Genomic DNA, 21,546 nt, shown 5'->3' on the forward strand with positions numbered 1-21,546 from the left:
CTTCACTTCAGTCGATCTTTCTCCCGTAAGCTCTGCTGACGTAAAAGTATCCGAAAAAGCACGCGACACCAAATATACAGACACATGTGACCGGAACTGACCGGGTGTAAATAGTATCTGAACCTCACTGGAAATGTAAAGTTTATCGACAGAAGATATGCGTTTGACGTGCAACTACTAATCAACCTGGGACAAGACAGAAATAATTCATTATATATTCATTGTTTAAAAATTAATGCCTAAATTCCCTTCCAGTAATTATCAGCTTCCTAACAGAGAACAGAAAGGGGACGTTTGTCAAACCGCTGTCTAAGAAGTGGATTAACTTCACCTTAAGCACGAACAGAGTTCCAAATGCATTTACTCTAATGTCTTAAGGATAACAGTTCTGATAAACTGATTGTGACGATACCATGTATAGCCATATAGTGTGTGCCTTACTCTGTCTCCTACCGAATATAACGGGTATGTACACATTTATCTATTTCATGTTTCACAAAAGTAAAAAAAAGAACTCCTTTTTTAAAAGAAAAAAAATTTAGAAGACAAATAATTTTTATTTGTCATTGAATGGACCTTATATACCATCCAATGTTTTGGTTGTCGTTGGCTCTATAACAGTGCATGTCTTGTTAATAGGTCGTCATTCAATAAGTAGTATTGGCGGCTATGTAAAGATTTGTGTTGTAACACAATAGAAACACCTTCGTCTTCCACCTCTTTGGCAAACCATCTTTTTAGAAATGTTAGATTCACACTGTGAGCCGCCAGAATAGAACTTGTAAAACACCTCTACTTAACAATGGCTCAATGGCTCTATAACTTAAAAGCTTTTAACTTAAGTGATATTTGTTAACCTCATCCCATGTTAAAAGAGGAAAAAAACCCAGACATTAGCAGTTTTTATGCTCTTAAAACTGCTGAGCTTTAAATTTACAAAGATTTTCATTCCATTGAAATTGAATGCATATCTGCTGCAACAAATGCACTTCTCCTGTTGGCGGGACTTTGTGGTTTGTGGTCATTGTCTTCTTTTTCATCAGTCGCATTCACACAAGAACGTTTTTCCAATTTTAAAACACTGATTGAATAGCTAGACCGCGCCTTGATTGTCGGCACAGTACTAGATTGTCGGTGTCTGAGATTTTTTTATTTTGTGCTACGAGATCAATTCTTAATAAAAATCCGTTATAACTCACATAGGTCCACCTCACCAATGCCAACAACCATCTGTTTCAGGGCGACTCGAGTTTCCTCTGATTATCAGCGTCAGTTTGTGTTTTACAGGGTCAATAACACGGTAATTAGGACATTGTGTTACCATTGATCGCTCGTCTTGATTTCAGATGAACTTATGTTACACCATCCTTCTACATTTTCTAATTCAATAGAAGAAACTGTTCTGGTCTAGAGCGGAGACACATAAACAAGAAGTCGGGTTTATTACAATCAAGAATATGCCAAACTAGTATCGTTTTGTGACAATTAATATAAATTTATTCTCCCAATTGACTTGTTGATGTATATCGCGTACAGGAAGACTTTGTTAAAAATGATTTTTTTCGGCATCGATAGATATTTTGTAAGGTAATTCTGGCATCTCCTCCGTGATTATCTCTGCGAGCCAAATAAAAAGAAAACGAGAAAATTGTATACTAGTAAATGAAATGTCATTCATTGAAGATATAAATTCTTAACACAACTCGTGAAACAGATAGCATTCCCTTTTATTAATACCATTTTGAAGATGGGCATCATTTTTGGAAATCTCGTTGGTTGGAAATGGTCAAGAAGATTTAAAAGAAGGTGATTTTTGGAAAAAAAAGAAGAAAAAGAATATTTATTTTTAATCAGAAAAGCTGTTCAAAAGATTTGTTGGGATTTTTGATTTTGTTAAAATGTTGATTTTGTTACTTAACACGACTGTAATTTGTCTCTGTGTCACTAGTGCCACATTTATACACCGGTTACTTACACCATCCAATTAAGTCTACATCTGATCATTATCATTTGTTAAATAAATAGTACTCCAAAGCCTCATTCCGGTGTAGCGATCTTGTTCATAATGGGTCGTCCATTACGGATTAGGATATGAAGAAATCTCGCGGGAAATTCGCCGTACTGTCGGCGCATTGCTCGAGACGACAGCGCCATCAAAGAGACCTTTTACTGGATTGGTCAGCAAAAGTGTTGATGACGGGGAGCATACACTGTTACTCTGCGAGAGTTTAGCATGACGAGGTGATATTAAAAAAGATGCCCCAAAACCTTTGTAACCCAAATCAAGGGGTAGAATAAATTTTATTACTTGTTCTTTGGGCTGTATGAGCACGAAATCAAAATCTGATCAATTATTCAGTAATTCTTGCGTCTTATCGAGAAGATAACGTTTTAATTTATTTTCTATCACCCTGACGCTATTTTGAAATTGATCTGTTTTATCTCGCACAAGGGATTTTGGTCATATCTCAAGACGGGTTATTGATGGAATATTTTGTTTAAAAAAAACCAATGAATTATTACTAACGCGATGAAATCAAATTCACCGCCGGGCTACAAAACCCGGAAAACCCAGATTAATGAAGCGAGGTATGATCAAACGTGAATAGTTTTAAACTTCTAATCGTCATACTCATGTCCATTCGAATGTGTTTTTTCATCTACTAATGGTCTTGCTCTCTTTAATATAACACTTGGCTGTGTATATTACCGTTTTATTTTGCTTATTATCAAAAATGCAATTCAGACTTGCGCCATAAAATATTTTGCGATGTATTGTACCAAAGTGACAGTATCTTTAAAAAAAATAATGATTTAGATTTCCAATTTACGCTGACGTATGCAATGCCGCATTTCATCAAATAAACACCGAATATGTCGGCACATTTATGATTCGCGCGATTGTTATATGCATTTAACGTGGTCAGCAAGAACATCTACTTTAATCACGGGAATAGCTACCAATGGACATTAAAGGACAAATTGCAACCAGGCTTGTTCTAACGAACAGAAACCAATTCTTTGAAGTCAAGACTATCGAAAGCAAGGCATCGGTCTGCTACCTTTAATTGGGACCAATTCAAACTAAAACCAAGAAACTGCACGACAATACCACATAAACAAAGGTTTACAGCGCTAGAGTCTGTCATCCTGTGGTCATGGTCCGCCTGTATCGACTTCTGGGGGCCTCTGCCTCCAGGAGCCGTGTAATTGAACCCAGTCCTGCTGCTCTGTTGCCATATTAATGACCACGACGCATGTCGAGCGCCATCGAAATTTTTACAGTTTGAGAATTTGTCTTTACTTAATGACTTGGAAGTTGAGGTATTGACTTTCTAGGCGAAGATGTTGTATTGATATTGTAGGTTAGTGAATTATATAAGTCAGGGTGACAGATGTTCAATTAGTTTGATACACAGTTCTTTACATATCACGCTGTATTCTCAATCCCTATAGATTCACCGTATCGACATCTAGAAAGCTTTGATGTTTGCATCCATTTTTATCTTACATGTACAATGGTATTAAAAGATTGTAAATGTTCGTAAAATTTCAGCAGTCATTCGTCCATTTTCAGGTACAAGAACTTTTTATCTGTATTCGAAGTTTTCTTACATGTTTTATGTACCTCTGGGACTCATCAGTTGTTATCCCTTAACTCAAAACGACTGGAGTGCTGAGGTGTAAAATAAGAGATCCTTTCATTTTTTTCTGTAAAGAACAGAAGAAAAAAAAGTTTGGTCAGTTAAATCCAGAAGGTTCCTGTTTAGCTGTAATAGAGATATTGATTACGGGGAACAACAAAAGGAACAATTAAATAACAACAAAAGACGTAGTTGAGCATGCAGAGATATTTATGGTTAATAAACCTTTGGGCAAATATTTTGTAACTTGTTTCCGATAATCATATGATAAGCAATTAGAGTGAAGTATATGAGCTATTAGAATAGGCAGGTCTTTGAAGAGAAACTGTTTTACAAAATTAGCAAAAATCAATAATGTCGGGTAACTTTTCCTAATTGCTCGAAAGGTTCCACTGCTAATGATTATCAAAGTAATCAATAGAATTTCCTAATTTTTTGCTATATTAAAAGAAAAAGAAATCAGGCATTCAAATGAAGAAATGTACATTTGTAGTTTGTCGTAAATATAACAGGGAAATTTTTAAAATTCTTCACCAAGGGAATTTGTGGGATAAATTTTTGTAGATACTTTTATTTGTTAGTCACTTTGGGACACTTAATTTCGTAGATTCATAATAAAATATAAAAGACTGCAATTTATTAGTCATTTGAGAATGTATATTTTTGGAATAGGCCGGTGTACCCACGAGTTTTGACAAAGTCTGAATTTGGGGAGAATTACAGTTTTGTTTGCCTCTTAAGATCAATCTGACCAGATTCTGTCGCCATCGCGAGATATGACGGGAAAGGAAAAAGCACCATCAAGATAGATTCGTCCCAGGCATGTACATGGATGAAAACAGAGCGCTATGTAAACCAGTATAAGAGTTAGTTTTTGAACAGGGATACATGTTTATAGTAGCATGCAGTAGCTTGAGAGTATGTACAATTACTGAGCGCATTGACCAATCAACTTTTAATACAAAATCTGCAAATGCGCATACCAATTTGCAGTTCATTTTTACTCATTCAAAGTCATCCTAAATTCTCAGTAGATTTAGATTTAATCCGTAATAGATACTTGTAAATAAAGACCTAAAGGGTAACCAAAAATGGGTAGCATCCATACAGCATTAATGAAGTAACTACTGTATTTGTTAAACAACCACTTTATATCATGATTTACATGAAGCTATGAAATAAACTTAGAACACAATTCACTTTTCAATCCAATATCACTGTTAAACGCCGAGATTGTCAGTTTTCCAGAATATTAGCAACAGTCTTAGAATGGTTATCAAAAGGAGAGGATTATTTTGACAATATTGAATACAGTAACGTGATATTGGAGATTTAATAGCTTGAATAATTCTGAATTTTGTTCCAAATGATCAAGTGAGGGGACTACAAATTACATAATCTGTCTAAAGTAATCAAACGCCTACATGTCACGTGACTCTGTTCTTCACCATCACGCTATCATTAATGAATTCAGTCCCATCGTTACGAAAAAGTGCATAAAAACAAAGCTCGGCTGTTAAATATATACATTGTTTGTAAGGATATGGCTTACAGACTTATTCTTTTGTCTTTTAAACTTTTCTCAACAACAAAAAAGATGTTTTTATACTTTGCTTAACATAAAATTAAAACATGCTATATAGTTTGAAATTAAACATGGATATTGTTTCCTTATAGAAATTGAAGTCTAGAAGTAACAAAGTATGGATTTTGTATGAAGTAGTTTTGGTGTGCACGTCACATATTTACTCGTGTATCATGACAAATCGAACGATTGTCTAGAAAAAACTCATTTTCTTGCTTGAGTTAACCAAAATGAGACATTAAAGTGTGAAAAACCGATTTTACGTCAATTTATCGAGGTATGTTATTGTTCAACCACAACGAAGCGCAAGAATATACATAATCCTTGTGGATTACATAATTGATAGTAAACATGAAAATAAAAATGGATGGACTTTGTCTTTTCATTTGGTACTACAAATAAAACTATTGATCCATGAGAAAGGGAAAATTGACAAAAAGCAAAATTACTTTCTGGGCAATTAAACGTGCATTTACTTTGATCGTTCGATTCTCAATTTGTTGAAAATTTACGTAATAAGAACGACTTGCAGCGTTCGATTAAACATTTAATGTCTTTCAAAGAACGTTTTCATTGCATTTTGGATTAGCCGAAAACTGCAAGAGTAGTCGATTGCACATAAACATTATCCGGTGTAGAAAGATGTTTGGAAAGAATAAGTGGCGGAGCTTTAAGCCAGCAGTCTGCTCCCTCTTCTGTCGTGATAGCTCTTAATACCCGCTGTTAATACGTCGTTAGTGATTGATGGATGAAACTATCAATTAATGTTGACCGCTCTTGAGAACGAATTCTGACCCAGTTAATTAAAATTTACATTTTGGGGTTAATTTCTCAATTGAAATTCAATTCTCCTTATTCTCAAAACCATATCAATGGTACAAGATGAATAAAAGATACATAAAAGACACAGAGGCATGCGTATATAAATAGGAAGCACAGGAATAAAAGTTTATATGAATAGAAAGGTGATGGTTGGATATAATTCACTAAGTTAATTAGCAATTCAAGCATATCGAAGTGATCCCATATATAATTACCAATATAAATATGTACAACCTTATACATATAACAATATTAAAATTAAGCCAAAGAAATACAAGATATAGTTCCTTTTGTAAGGCAATCTAAAGGACCTTTGTAATCCCTTTTGTTATAGAATCTGTTATTATGAACAAACGAGTTTATTCGATTTTGGTCTGATGACCAAGGTCTGTGTAATTGCTTGTACGTGTACAATGTTACTCTGGCCACTGTGACATCTTAAATGTAGATATGAATTGTATTCATTCAATATATGATGAAAGCTATCATGTGTGAGGCTACACGAATGTGAACACAAATTCTATGAACTTAAAAGACATAAGTTGAATCAGTTGAAAGACTCAATTGTGATATATGATTATACCCCAGGCATTTATAACTCATCATTCGGGAGAACTATTTTTTTGTGTTTCTCTGTGACTACCAATCAACACCAAACACCAAACTGTGTTATCTTGTTTAAGCATACTTTATTCTGCAATCAGAACTTAATACATGTAGATCCATTAATGTTCAAAACGTTTGAAATATGACACATTTATACCATGATAACTTGTGCTAAGCATGGAGTATATTGATATATGTATAAGTTTACGAAATCCGATGCAATCGTGAAATCTTAACCGAGCCTTCGATTTGGTTAAGTGCAGAAAGTTGTTACCTTCGGCTATCTTTGCAAAAGGTCCTGGTGTTAAACTTCCAGATAAAAGCCATGAAAAATATTTCTATTATCAATGCATTTAGGCGAGCTATGTCGGCGATCAGCACAATGTAATAAATTGTTTTACAACTTTCCGATTACGTTCGTGTTCGATATATGTTACGACGCTTGAATTTCTTCTTTCTGTTTAATTCCTCTTTATCGTTTCTCGATTCCGAAGAGTAAAATATGATTATATTAATGAAACAAGAGACCACAGCTAAGAGATACAACATCGACCCTCAGCTTATTGAAGTGAAGGGGACGGTGGCGTCAACAGAGTCTCCATATAAACTTAACTTGTTCTGAATTACTTGTAGTTTTTAGAACATGTTTTTGAGTGTCACGACGAATTTTTATCATTACGTCAACACGTTTCTTTAAATTAGATATTTTAAGTACTCTTTTGTCGACACAGAGTAAAGAAAAACAATTCCAAAGACAAAACGTACAGTGTAGTTCAGTTTTATTTGCAGTTGCAAAATTTTGTCCATCAAAACTCATTTAAAATTCCCAGAGAAGTCATATTGATATCTCTTATAAAGCTTTATCACCCCACAATATTTGATTTATTGTCAGTATCTTACAATCGGATTAAGGCGCTTTTGTTTCGACACATACCCTTCATATTTTCGAAATAATAAACCCATCATGCTCTTTCTAATCACCATTTTTTTCTGTCTCATTGTAGTCATCCTTTCCATGTGGGATGAATGGTGGACGTATGATGGTATTTCTGGTGAGTATTTTTTACTTTGCCATAGCTGAAGGCCATCGAACTCTATTAAACAAGTGTGTACACAGTCTGCCTTCGACACCCTCGCTTCGTCTGATGGTCGGCTGTTACTGTCATCACATAACCCCTCTCCTCCCGTATTCCCTTTGAAGGTGAAAAATTGAAGATAATTGACCTGCGATAATAGAATGGATCACTACTGTATTTATGGGCCTTTTTTCTTCGCCGCAGGACACAAGCTTTCCTAATTAATTCGGTTCATGTCAGGAATTTCGAAAACCCTTTTTTTCACCGTTACCTTCACCTGCGTAATTTGCAGAAAAAACGTTTAACATCGAATATTTATCTCGATGACTTGCAAATCACTTCGGATTATTTGATGAATCACGAACTTAGACTAAAGCAGTGGCATTACGTGTTGAATAAACTCGATAGCGGTAAAAAAATGTCAAAAAGTTTTTTTTAATGATGGTGGCTTTTTTGAAGACTTGAAGAATTGTTTAAAGGATTTTACTCGTAAAACTGTTCATAGAGTGGAAACTGTCCTTCAATGAAGTTTTGCAAAGCTGTAATATTTTTGCCAATATCGAAGACCTTTGCTATCCTTAGAGGTCACTTGATTATAGGGTATATGAGGTGCACACGTTAGTTCTACGTTAATGTCAATTTCTTCATTTCTTATTTATACGACTATTTTTGTGGAGATGTATTTCTGGGTTTGTTGTTTTATACAAATGGACGTAACTGTCTTGATTCTTAGTCTGAGAAATTGAGTTGATTTTTATTTGTCCAATTTATTTGATGTTGTGGTGACTTTGATTGAGGAGAGGTCCCTTAGTTCATTTTATTTTAACCGAAAAATTTGGCAATATTAATATCCGTAAGCGGTTTTTATCATTACTGTATCAATGTTTCTTATAATGAATCCCCGGTTCACGAAGTTCGGATATCCCATGGGTCTGTAATACATCCAGCACTTTGCAATTGTTTTACGACAAAAATAATCTTCCTGCTGAAGTTTTTAATTTCTATATTATTTCAAATCCAGGAAAAAACAGGGTTTTTTTTCCAACAGCATATCATCGTTACGTTAAGTTTTGTAGCTATGCTAAATCAAAATTGTTAAACATCTTTAACGCAAACTAAAAACTCTTGTTTGAGCAATTCCGAATTCCAAATACAAGTGAAATTAAGATGAAAAAAGAATAAATATCACGTCTCCGGCACTGTTTCGGACGTAAATAACTTGAACTTTTACGAAATCGGTAACTTTGGTAAGCTGTCATTTTCTGCAATATCTAGATAAATTCTTGCATCCAGTACCTATAGTATATCTGTCGAGAACCTATAAAATTGAAACTGTTGGTCTCGTGTGGGACATGAAGAATGCCAACAGTTCCTGATTTACTGTGTCTGAGAAAAGATTCTATGATCCAAAGCGGACTGGATCCTGACAATCCTGATTGCTGCTTCCAAAATCGAATGTCCAATTTTCAAGAGAACTTTGTGATGTATGATCAGCTCAAGAGAAGTTGTCTTCAGATTTTTTTTATCTTTCAGTCGATCCTGAAATAAAAATTTCCTTTTCAAATTGGTCCGTAAAACTGTTACAAAATGGTGGGTGACGGTGGTTAAATATTTATGTTTGCACAGCAGACTCTTAATCTTACCAGATTTCCTAGAACTATTTCTAGTGGAGACGTTTGCTTAAGCTTGTGTAGTTGCACCTGTCAGAATAAGGTTAATTTTTTCTTTGTATGTGTCCCATGGGCAAACGCACTGTCGACATAATTACAATGTATGGTGACGAAAAGTCGAAGAAAATCAGTACGAAGGAGGATCCCAATTCGTAAATACTGGATGGGTCTTGCACACAAGGAACCTACTTAATCGTCACTGGCCCGTCAGATACTTCTATAGTTATCATAGCGATGCTAGAAGCTAACAGACGCGTGCCTTGATGGGCTATCTCTGTAATATTAGGAGACAATTAGGTAAAGCAATTGATTTTGGTAATGAGATTGTCTCCCTTGACCTGCTAGGAGAGAGTAGAGAGGCGAGTAATGATCAATATAAACTTATACTTCCAATGATTCTGCTTACAGAGACGGAAAACGGATTTGGTTCCGTGTAATAGAGTTGTTCTTTTGATGCGGAAAATAGACAGCTATGAGCTATGTTGACTGATGATAGCAAAATAAGTCTTGTTAAATGTCTTCAAGGAAGATCATCACAAGTTGTATATGATAATTCGGAGAAAGCACAAAATGCTGAGATTTTTAAATGTCAATTACTAGCTCTTAGATTTTACAGTATTGTTGCATCAGAATACGACATGGGTCACGATTAATAACACATGTATGCCTAATTAGAACTGTTCAAAAGTATAATGGGGTTGGAGAATACCCCAGCTGATTGTTGAGCACGAATAAAAGGATCAAAGTTGAATAAAGGGGAGAAATTCAGATTTAATTAGCTGCTTGAGTTGTATTAATTGATAGATTATTATTTGCATTCATAATAATAAATTTAGACTTATTTACTACACATAATATATGTGTGTGTAATTCTGTTTTGTACATTTGATTATAATTGCAGCCATTGACGACTATTCGAGAGTAGAATCGCATGAATGTACATTTAATCAATGGAATCAATTGCATCTGAAAGTGCATCAAATAAACGCGGGAACAGAGAACACTCGTGTCTTTCCCTAACCATTTGGTTAGCTGGTTCTTTGTTGTGGTTAAAGGTACACGTGTTTGTCACGTGTGTAAACAATATGGTTCGCGGTACAAACAGTTCTAAATTAGTCAGTTGTCAGATCCCCGATTTGACAGAAATGTTTCGATATCTGATATCCTTCAAGAGTTATATAATTGACAGATATAACAGGCGATAATATAATCTACTCTTTACGATTTTATCTTCCAAATTATATAATGATTTCCGACATTCATTTTTTAACTGATTTGAATTGATACAGTCTTAGTTCAATGCAGATTGATCATATAATAAGTTTGTTAATCAGTATGTGAATTTTCTGTTTTCAATCCAATTAGGTTATTTAACATAAATCTGAAGGGATTCAGTCTGAGCCATGATATACAATGTAATTGCATTAAAACAGAACCCACTTACGACGATGTATTTTTTTAATTCATGTTCTTAAAATACATGTTTATTTAAATTCTCATTCTCTCTCTGTCTGTCTGTCTGTCTCTCTCGTTCTCTCTCTCTCTCTCTCTCTCTTTCTCTCTCTCTCATGAATCTCTACTCTCAGTTTGTTAAAACTATTTCCAAAGTCTGCAGACAGCATGAGATAAGGAACAAAACCAAGGGACAACATAATTGAATTTTCGGTGTGCAATAAGATCAGCAAAATGAAAAGGATACTATTGGAGGTTGATGGTTAGGTTTTGACTGACTATTGGAGAGCACAAAAGTCAATACAATCACCACTGTCTGATCTTGTCAACAGGAGTAGTTTGTTGATAGAATCAAGTCTTTAGGATAGTTTCATTTCATTCATTGCTCTACATGAAACTTCGTATTTACAGTCATCCAGAATAGTTTCATTAATAGAATTGGTTTTTCAACTGAGGAAGAGTAATCTTTTTGTTATTATAATTTTTTATTTTTTTGCTTTGCTTACAGAATATATAAGATTGAATCTTGTCTTTGATTGTTCAATTAGAAAATAGAAATTTTCCTTCAAATGTTTGTGGCAGGTAGTTCATTTTATATTTTATTGATTTGGTTTGTTGAACTGCTTTATAATGGAAAAATTACTAGCATAAAATACTTAAAGGCCACTGAAAGAACTTTGTTATCTAGAAACTAAGTGAAATGAAATCGGTAAACACAGTCGGTAAGTATGTAGATATCTCATTGGCGTTGGACTCACACCGGCACGGTAGTACTTTGAAGAAAAAAATGATAGGATGCCTAACTTGTCTGCATCATTAGAATTCGTCAATTTTTGTGGATAAGTATAATTGTATATATCTGGCCGAGTGGTAAGCGCGGTGGCCGCTTACTGCTAGGAGAGTTGGTTCAACAGGTCGTGAGTTCAAGACCCGGCCGGGGCGTAGGGGTAGCTCCAATATAGTGAATTTCCTCGTGCTATTTGTATATCTATATCCTTCTACATGGGCAGGTATATGTCAAATTGATATATATATATATATATATATATATATATATATAATATATATATATATATATATATATATATATATATATATATATATATATATATATATATATATATATATATCTATCTCTCAGACCATACCTTATTGAGCTATACACTGTAAAATATCTTATAAGCCAGTGTATTTGGTATATATATTCTATCATCTTAATAATAAATTTCTTCAAATTATTAGTCTTTGAGATCGATATAATCGGAATCGGTTCATCACAGTCGCTTGACGCACGATAAATCAATTCCAGTGATATTATGATAGATCATTGATATCTGTATCGGATAATATTATGAAATACGAATCATTATATCTGATACGTACAAGTCTATCAATTTATTCCATAAATGATGCCATTTATCGTAAGCGAATTTCCCGCTAATTACACCTTTCAGTTGAACGTTATACTTGGGAATGGGGTGATTATTACAAGAACTGTGATACCGTCTTAATACAAGTTGCTCACGGAACACTTTATCAGTAATTTGGAACCATTTGTTGAAGTGATAGGATCATTTTTCACAGGAAGTTTAGTTATAGATATTGTAATTAAATGACTTCATTGCTGGTTTGAATGTGAAAATTATAACGGGTTTCATGACAAAATGAGCTGAAATTAGCCATTTTTATTCTAATATTATGTTATGTAAGCAGAGGCGATCGCCAAACTTTGAATACAAATAGATCATTTTTTTTTCATAATGATTGCATACAGTATGACTCAAGGCTATGCCGTCAACTTGTTCTCTTCTTGATAGTTTGTGAATGAGTGTTAAACTCAATTTATATTACAAATGAACTGTAACTGAATGTCGCAAAATGCATAATTATCCTTCCTGAGCTTTTGTACAGGAAGGAGTTAACATGTTTATCTAATATTACATGCATAATAATATTCTTTTACTTAAAGATACAATTCTTTAAAATATTCTCTGCAATAACCATTTATATGACTGAACTGATTTTCAATCTTAACGTTAAAAAAGAACAATTCAGTTATAATTTAGAAATATCTAATTCAAAATTGAACGTGATTAATGTCTTAGACATATTATCATTATAGTAAGTTATATATTAAATTCTCTTGGTAAAAACAAACTTTAATTTAGAATTGTTTTTATATCTGCCATTAGCAGGAATGAGATGGTCGATAAATGGGAAAAGGTATTAAGTCTGAAGTCAAATCTCGAACCATTGCATATCTTTGTTTCCCTGTGAAATATCTTTATTGCACCGACACATTAAACTGCAATAAAGATCAATTCACACTGTTTTGGGTATCATCGGCTTCACACAAGGACTGTGAAAACCAAGTCCTATTTGATAACTTCATTTATTGGATGGGTCGGTAACAAGCGATAACAACTCGACACTCTAGAAGTATTCGAGTGTGCTCCATCGATTACACCTCAAACAAACTACGCAGCAATGGGGTAATATGATAGTGGGATCAAAATCGTAAAGAATATCACATCCTTTATGGTTTTCATAGGTTACTTTTCAATGACCATGACAAACGCTGAGCAAAAAACAAAGACAAATTAATGTGTAAAGTCTGAGGGTCAATATCGTTAAAACGACACTGTCAGGTTCCTTTTAATAATGGCTTCTCCGTAATTTGTAACGTTTGTACTCTGTATTCTGACGATTTAGTTCATTTGATGTATGGATTTCAACTTTATTAAAACATTCCTGGAAAGTACATTTAATTTATTTTCATCATAAACACAAGATAGATCAATGTATTTTACGGGAGTAAATCTTCCCATTAGCACGTAATATTCAATTCTTTTCTATTGTTAATATCATAAAAAACTTAGATGAAAAATGCATGTCGATGATTTTTTTTTTATCAAACACGTAAAATGATTGAATGATAAAAACCATAACTTATTCCAACATTGGTAAAGTGATTTGAATAAAATGAAAACAAATCAATTTTAGTGATGTCTTTTCTCTCTCCATGTTATCCTATGCATCAAAATGATGCGTGGGATGAAAACCATGAACTATTTAAATATATAATGCTTTAAAAGAAAAAAAAATCTATTTATGATGTGATGATGAAAGATATGCATGTATTTTTCTCCGTGTAAATCAGAAATTAATAAAGATTCAATACTGAGAGTTGTGCTACTCATGTTGGTACCTTTTAACTATAAAGGATGATGGTTACTGCCTCGTTTAATTCTAGTGGAAAATTAGTTTTGTTGGAAAACTACGACTTTGTCAGTTTCATTTTGTGTGTTCTAATCAATTCATAATTTTATTGTAAGTATGTGATTACTTCATTAACTTCACGATATTGTTTATTTACTTTATCAATTTATCAAAGAAACTTATTCTTTGATTTTCAAAAAATAAATACTCATAAAACCACACGACGTCGACGCATTATACAAATTTATGATAAATAGTTGGTTAAAAAGACCTTTCTAAACGGTTTTTGTTTAATTAACATGTCTGTATGTTAATGGATATTTGAAAATTCGTCTCCACTAATGATCCGACCATAATTCCAAAGAAGTTCAATAATTTGTGTTTAGTTAGTTGTCGTGACATTTCATCACTGTAATGGTTTCTCTTTCTGCTGTCTCTGATTACAGGTCCGTCACGCTGGGGGTCCTACAACACGGAGTGGGAGCTGTGCGACAAAGGGCGATTCCAGTCCCCCATAGACATTAACCCGGCCAGGATGATATTTGATCCGAACCTGCAACCCTTGAACATTACAAACGAAAAGGTAAATACGCCATCATAGAGAGCTAGCAAACATTTGGTTTTACTCAGGGTTGTACTGAAATATTACTGCATTTTAAGTTCAGTTCAAAACCTTTAATTAATCATTTAGCAAAACGATTTTTTAAATTGATAATGCAATTAGAAAAATAACACATACACATAGAAAAAAGCTATAGCTTCAAAGTAAGCGAATGATAGGCATGAAATGCAAATATTTAATGTTGGTTTTATTTAACCCAAGACAAATAATCGTATGATTTTTTAATGGCAAAAATTGATTGTTTTTAGCATTGAAAATGTTCAATCCTATTGTTTTATTTCAAAATAAGGTTATTTTGCATGTAGATTGATGGAGTCTTGATGAACACAGGCCATGATATAAGGATTTCATTGAATAAATCCCACGGATCTCAAATAAATATCACCGGTGGACCCCTGTCTTATAAATATACAATTTATCAAATAAAGCTTCATCTGGGAACAGAAAACGACAAAGGATCGGAGCACAAAGTCGCGGGAAAAGCTTTCCCTGCGGAGGTAAGGTAATATCTTTTATATGACGTCATCTTTGGAGCAGTCCATTATTATATTTTCTCTGATTTTCTAACTGTTTGTGTGTTTTGTAGATCCAGCTGTTAGCCTATAATTCAGAACTTTATGCAAACGTTACACATGCCAAAAAGTCACCCTACGGGATTGCAGTCGTGGCCATTCTAGCGGCGGTGGGTATACCATCCAACTTTCATTCAAAAGCTGTGTTAATTTGTGGACGCAGATAGAGGTTTTTATTGCATGGCAGCGCCCTGTTTAATTTTCAGTGTCATTTTAATTCCCAAAACGCTCGTAATGCTATACATACCTTCTAATTTAACTGCTTTGGGATATAAAGAAAAGCAAAGATTGCTAAACACTTGAATTAAACACTTATTCGAAATGAAAATCACTTTGGGTATATATAAACCCTCAATATTTCACATTCAAAATTTTTATCTATAACATATCTTGCTGTTTTACAAAGGAAAGCGATAAAAACATAGATAAAAGATTTCAATAAGCCGACACCTTAGAAACCAAGTTTAGTGTATCATTCTTATCACTGATAATATTTTTGTATAAATCTTTTTGAAAGGGTAAGCTAGTTATAAAGTGAATTGAGTTCACCTGTCAAATGCTAATTTGGACTTTAATTTATTTTGTTTTAGCTTAAAGATCTAGGAAACCAGCATTTTAGTGTTCTAGTTAGAGCTGCAGAAAAGTTAAAAGAAAAAGGTAGGTCACAATTCAGTCCATGTTAAAGGACACTGGCATTATTTTTTTTCTTTTTTTTATACTCAGAAAAAAACTGAAATGAATAATGTTTGAATTGAAAAATTGATAAATAATAAAAAAAAAAATTAGAAAAATTCAATCATAATACACAAATTTAAAAATTATTTTCAAATTAAAAATTAATGAAAACTTCAAAATTATAAAATGACTTCTTTTTTCATTATATCAAATGAGGAGGATTAATAAGAAGATGGGGGAATAAGATGGCGCAAATGCCCATTCGGTTTAGCAATGAAATACAATTTTGAATTCTTTTTACCCAATTAAATCTATTTTTGATACATTATAATACAAGTTTGCAAAAGCACAATTTCTAACTATATTCAGTTTTTGAAATAGTTAACAAAAGATAAGAAAAAAATGTTGGTGGAATCGAACCCATAACATAAAAACCCTAAATACATAAGGTTAGCTTGTGTCAGGTACCCTAACCACTAAGCCATTTAGACACAACAAAGTAGGCTGTTTAAACCTTATGGGTGACTTTGACCACGAATTTACGGACTTGTATTATTTTTTCAAAACGTTCAACTGTTGGGATACAAAATGATATATTTTTAATGTATAGTGGGTCATCTCTCCACGTTTTTGTTGATTGAAATCCGTTTGTTTTCCAATAGACCTTATTTAGACTATGAGAAAAATATGTAGCACAGGCCCACTTTATAAAAGAAATGCCTAAGTTCTAAAAAATGGCAGTATTTGCAGGTTTTGATACGTATACGCCTGTTTGAGTCAACATATTCCAAGTATTGAACATATTTATAGGTTTAAAATCAATGATATATTAAATATACATTGTTTTGAATGATTTTTGTTTTAAAAAATCAGATTTATCTATCTTATTTTTTCAGTACCTTGTCCGACCGTGTATGGGCATTTTACACGCCGTATCCACCCATCTTCTTTTATCAAATTTTACGACATTTTAACAATGCAAAAACAAATGAATGAAGAATATATCCACTAATAACCAATCATTTGTTTATTTTTTGCAGGACTCTTTACAGACCTATATAAGTTTTCTTTGTCCGAAATTTTACCCACAACCTTATCTTACATCACCTATGAAGGTTCGCTGACACAGCCAGGTTGCCAAGAGACTGCCACGTGGGTCATACTGAACAGACCAATGTATATATCAAATTACCAGGTATCCAATTGTTCAGACTCAGTTATAATTGCGCAGTCGTTAAATTGAACAATTTGTATTTTGTGTCAAAATGTCATGGGGGGGGGGGGGATTCGGGAAATTGCTCTATAAGTTTACATATTATGTAAACATGAATGATAATTTGTATTGGTATGAAACACAGCTAGTTTAAAATGTTGAACTTTTACAAAACTATTATACTATATCGCTGTATTTTTTCATAAAGAACAATAAACAGTGTTCTAATTGAGAAATGCATCGAACTAGTTCTTAATGATACCATACGTAAAATGAATATTGTTTTCCTGTACATTGGCTTAAATATTTTGAATCTTGATTTAAATAATGGCTAAGTAAACAGATTTAAAAGTATAACTAAAAATAATGTAAATGTTCCGCATGTGTACATTTCTTTTAAATATTTTTATTTATTGTTACGTGACGTTAAATGTTTTCTTTCTGTATGAATGAATGAATACAAATATTGACCTACATGCACTCTTACATACTTGACCCCGAAAAGTTTTTTATGCGGTCATTCATCTCGTATACAAATATCTAAAAGTGCAAATAGAACATGATTTAATATCAATCGTCAAATGATATACGAGTATTAAAAACATTTAAAATAAAGATAAACAGAATTTTCAAGGATTGTGGATTTTCATTTATGTAATTGTAAAATATGTGGTTTTTATTTTGACATGAACTTGGTGGTTTTTTTTATGAAGTTAATTACGTTGAAATTGTTTTCTAAATGAATAGTTGGAGAAACTTCGGGGTCTGACTAGAGGAAATGGAATAGGAGATCCTCTGATGGAAAACAATTTCAGGCCGGTTCAGCCGGACAACAGGCGATTAGTGAGGACCAACATTCCAGTGAAAGAGGTGGGCTTTGGTTAAAATACCATAATCAGTAACTTGAACCTTCATAATAAAAAAACGCCCGAATGTCGTATAACTATATCTCAAGTGATTAATCATTTTATTGTATGCCTCGTTCGTTGTTCATTTCAGGAACCAGATTGTGATATCAAGAAAACAACTAGTTATACTGGTAGGTGATCTTTAATATTCAAGTCCTTGATTTTATATCTGATAGACTAAACACACAATAATACAAGCTGATGTGCTATTCATAATGTTGTTCTTTTACTTTCAGTAAATAATAAGTTAAAGCCAAGTTAATAATCAATGTAAGTATAAATCATTGTCATTGCTCTTTCTCTTAACCAATTATTACTTTTAATACTTTGGTTTTCATCAATGTTTAAGAAACTTGTATAACCGTGTAAAAAGCAGTCGGAAAATGGGTGAATAACTGTTACTAAAGAAATACGTCCTCTTTACAACCATCTTTTGATATTTAATTTTACGTTTCAGTAGTTTAATTTCCATACATTAAATCCAAATCTATATATTCTTAAGGAAAAAAAATAAATAAAGATTTGAGATTAATACATTTAAAAATAGTTGCTTAAATGTATTAAGATCAATGTACATTAGAATTTCAAATTAATGTGATACAATGATTAAAGCGAAATGGCTTTCATAGTTTCGAACGGTTTGAACACCGAAATTGTGTCTGTAGTTTATATTTTTATTTTTTGTTTTCAGAGGTGTGCTGCTACAATTGACGGGCTTCCATATATATATATTTGTATTATTCTTATTACATTAGCTAGTCTTCCAGAGTATTTATGTGCTTCAAAGTGTCGTCTATGCCATCAGCTCGAGAAATCATATTGATTTTAATGCGAGTCCGAGAGGTTTGTCACTTTTCCTGGTAATGGCCAGGCTGTACACTTCAACCAAGGACTCTCCATGAACCAGACCATCATTTTTCCTGCATGGATGAAACAAAGCTTTAGCCGTATTTGTTTTGTTTGTGTGTGCCATCTTGACATAATAAAGTCATATCCCTTGTGTGGTGTTTTTATTCAATGATATTCTTTATTATATCGTGTATTGGAAGCATCGGGTTCAGATCTTTGCAGTGACTGGGTTTTACGATCTCTGATCCTCAGTAATGTCTGATAACTCTAAATTATCCGGATTTATTTTATTCGTTCCATATAGACAAATTTATAAATTTGGTCTTCTAATGGAAATAGCTTGAATAGTTACTTGAATAGTTACGAGGGTTGTTCGAAAATTATTGAGACAATACGGATATTTCCCTTCCTAAGTGACGAATTAGGTTGAAAATTGGCATGAACATTTAAGAAACCTTAACAAATAATTAAACAAAAATATTTTTAATATGTTCAATATTTTGTTTACATCGGTAGATAAACAAATCGGTGGTCGGGGTACCCGGCGCAAGAATAAACTCGGAGAATAATAAAACTAAAACATTGTCTATCTAAGTGTCCGCAAAGTAACAGTTTATAATAAAAGAAATCAGATTTTATATGTTCATTTTGCTATTTATTGTGACGAACTTTTGATCAATTTTCACTTCTGTTCGAGTTGAAATACGGATATGGTACAGATATATTTACCAAGCAATAGAAATCTGACAACGACGGTATTTTGACGTCAAGGCGGCGCAGCAAATATACATCAAATTGGTGGAGATTTCGGAAAAACCTTTTCAGGGCACCCAATTGCTTTAACAAAAAATAAACGATGGTAAGGGATAGAGGGCTTCAGTTTATCGTCTTCTTTTACTAATTGTTTAGCTATAATTCAGACACAAAGTAACTAAATTTCAAGTACTTTTTGCACACTAAATGATGTCAACAGTTCTAAAATATGTACACAGAATGACTGTAGGAGACATTTCACAATTATTTGACTTTCTGTTAGAAATAACCCGATTTTTTCCCAAAAATCAAGAATGGAGAGAATATCTTGTAATGTAAACAAAAGATGAGAAATGAAGAATTAATTCTAATTTCCCTTTGTTTGTTTGGTGTTTAAAACATAGGATCAATGAGAGGCGTTAAAATGACGTTGCGGTAAGTTTGCGGTTGCGCCAGGTCAATGGACGAAGGCAAGATGGTCCGTTTACCAGGAATGATCTAATCATGCTATGGACACGAAACTTATCACATTGATAAACTCTATCCTGGTGTACGTTTTTGGTGAAATTTCAAGGGTTTCTTTTTTTACCCAAGGAAATAAGATTAAATGTCTCAATAATTTCCGAACAACCCTCGTATTCAACGAAATATTTGGCTCGGTGGGACCACGGAAATATATAGCTTGTAACTACTTAAGGTAAAGGGGTTCGTGCACTGATGCACCTGTATAAACATTTTTTAAAAAATTTGATCTCAGCCTGTATGTTTATTCCATTATTCATTAAGGGCAAACATGTAATAAAACTGTTTAATGCATGGACACCATCAATAAAATTCTTTTTATTTCATTTCGTTTATAAATTTTGAAGGACATATACCATTTTCAAGAAGAAAAAATATTTTGACGCAATACTCGGTAACAAGCCGTAGAATGAGCACGGAACATGGACATTGCTTAGAATTCCATTCTGTTTAGAATTGATTGTTCATAATAACAATCTTCCTGTTAACACAGAGGGTTCACCAAAACGTCTCGTGTTTGGAAATCCATATTTGGAAATATACACAACATTTTATTTATCTATCTAATAATTAAACTTACTGGTATCTACATATCTTTCCTTTTCAAATAATCTGAAGTCCTGGTATCGTTTCTTTCATTAAGATTCATCAATGAAAGATACATGATTGTTTAGCAGATATGAGAATAAAAAGATAAACAATAATTTCATAATCTTTGAATTAGTCAAAAAATTAAATAGATTATCAAACTCTTACGGGAGGGAGGGGTGCAGACCAAACTCTGTTGGTAAAAACAAGAAAGATAACCGTTTGTAAGTTGTAGTTTATTCATCATGTCATTGTACAAATAAATTTCAGACAGTTTATTTAAAAATAGTTACCAGAAAGAATCCATATGAGAATCCTTTTGAAGAAATGATCACCAAGCTCCCTAAAACAAATGCAATTATAATTAGTGTTTTTTCTAAAAAAAAAAAAAAAAATCCCTACATGCAATGCTTGAAAGTAGACCTTATAAGATTACAACCTCGAAACAATTTGATATCAACATTATAAAAACACTTCTATGTAACACAATAAAACACTATCAATTTGCTTAGGAATATTAAAAATGTCATCTAATTTTGTCATCTACGATGAAGCGAATTTAATCACTTTTAACATTTGAAACTAAATGTCTGGGCTAGAAAAAGTCTTTCACTTGTCTTTTTCAACCCTTTAGCAGAGAAAAACAGTATTACAAACAAAAGAAGTGAAAATTGTTTTAATTTGTCAATAGATTTTGTCGTTACAATTCAAGAAACGTCAAGTCCAATGACTCTCAAAAAATGTGATTTAAAAAAATGCTCTCCATAATT

At 33.0% G+C, this 21,546-nt stretch overlaps 1 protein-coding gene and 1 long non-coding RNA gene across 3 annotated transcripts in view; one reads left to right on the top strand and one right to left on the bottom strand.

Annotated features, from left to right (window-relative positions):
- Positions 1-19,064, top strand: LOC128157207 (carbonic anhydrase-related protein 10-like). The gene is made up of 11 exons (XM_052819654.1): positions 1-465; positions 7,662-7,709; positions 14,521-14,657; positions 15,002-15,193; positions 15,283-15,378; positions 15,859-15,925; positions 16,984-17,138; positions 17,904-18,026; positions 18,156-18,195; positions 18,301-18,334; positions 18,756-19,064. Exons 1-10 carry the CDS (start codon positions 414-416, stop codon positions 18,324-18,326), a joined length of 936 nt encoding a protein of 311 aa, XP_052675614.1. The 5' UTR covers positions 1-413; the 3' UTR covers positions 18,327-18,334; positions 18,756-19,064.
- Positions 18,847-21,546, bottom strand: part of LOC128157209 (uncharacterized) — a 10,511-nt gene continuing 7,811 nt past the window's right edge. For both annotated transcript variants that reach the window (XR_008239803.1, XR_008239802.1), the window contains exons 4-5: positions 21,070-21,119; positions 18,847-18,984 (exon numbers count right to left, since the gene is read on the bottom strand). This is a non-coding gene — a long non-coding RNA (uncharacterized LOC128157209). The remainder of the gene's footprint in view (positions 18,985-21,069; positions 21,120-21,546) is intronic.

The sequence above is a fragment of the Crassostrea angulata genome, chromosome 7 (genome assembly GCF_025612915.1).
Source record: "Crassostrea angulata isolate pt1a10 chromosome 7, ASM2561291v2, whole genome shotgun sequence".
In the NCBI taxonomy this organism is placed as follows: Eukaryota; Metazoa; Mollusca; class Bivalvia; order Ostreida; family Ostreidae; genus Magallana; species Magallana angulata.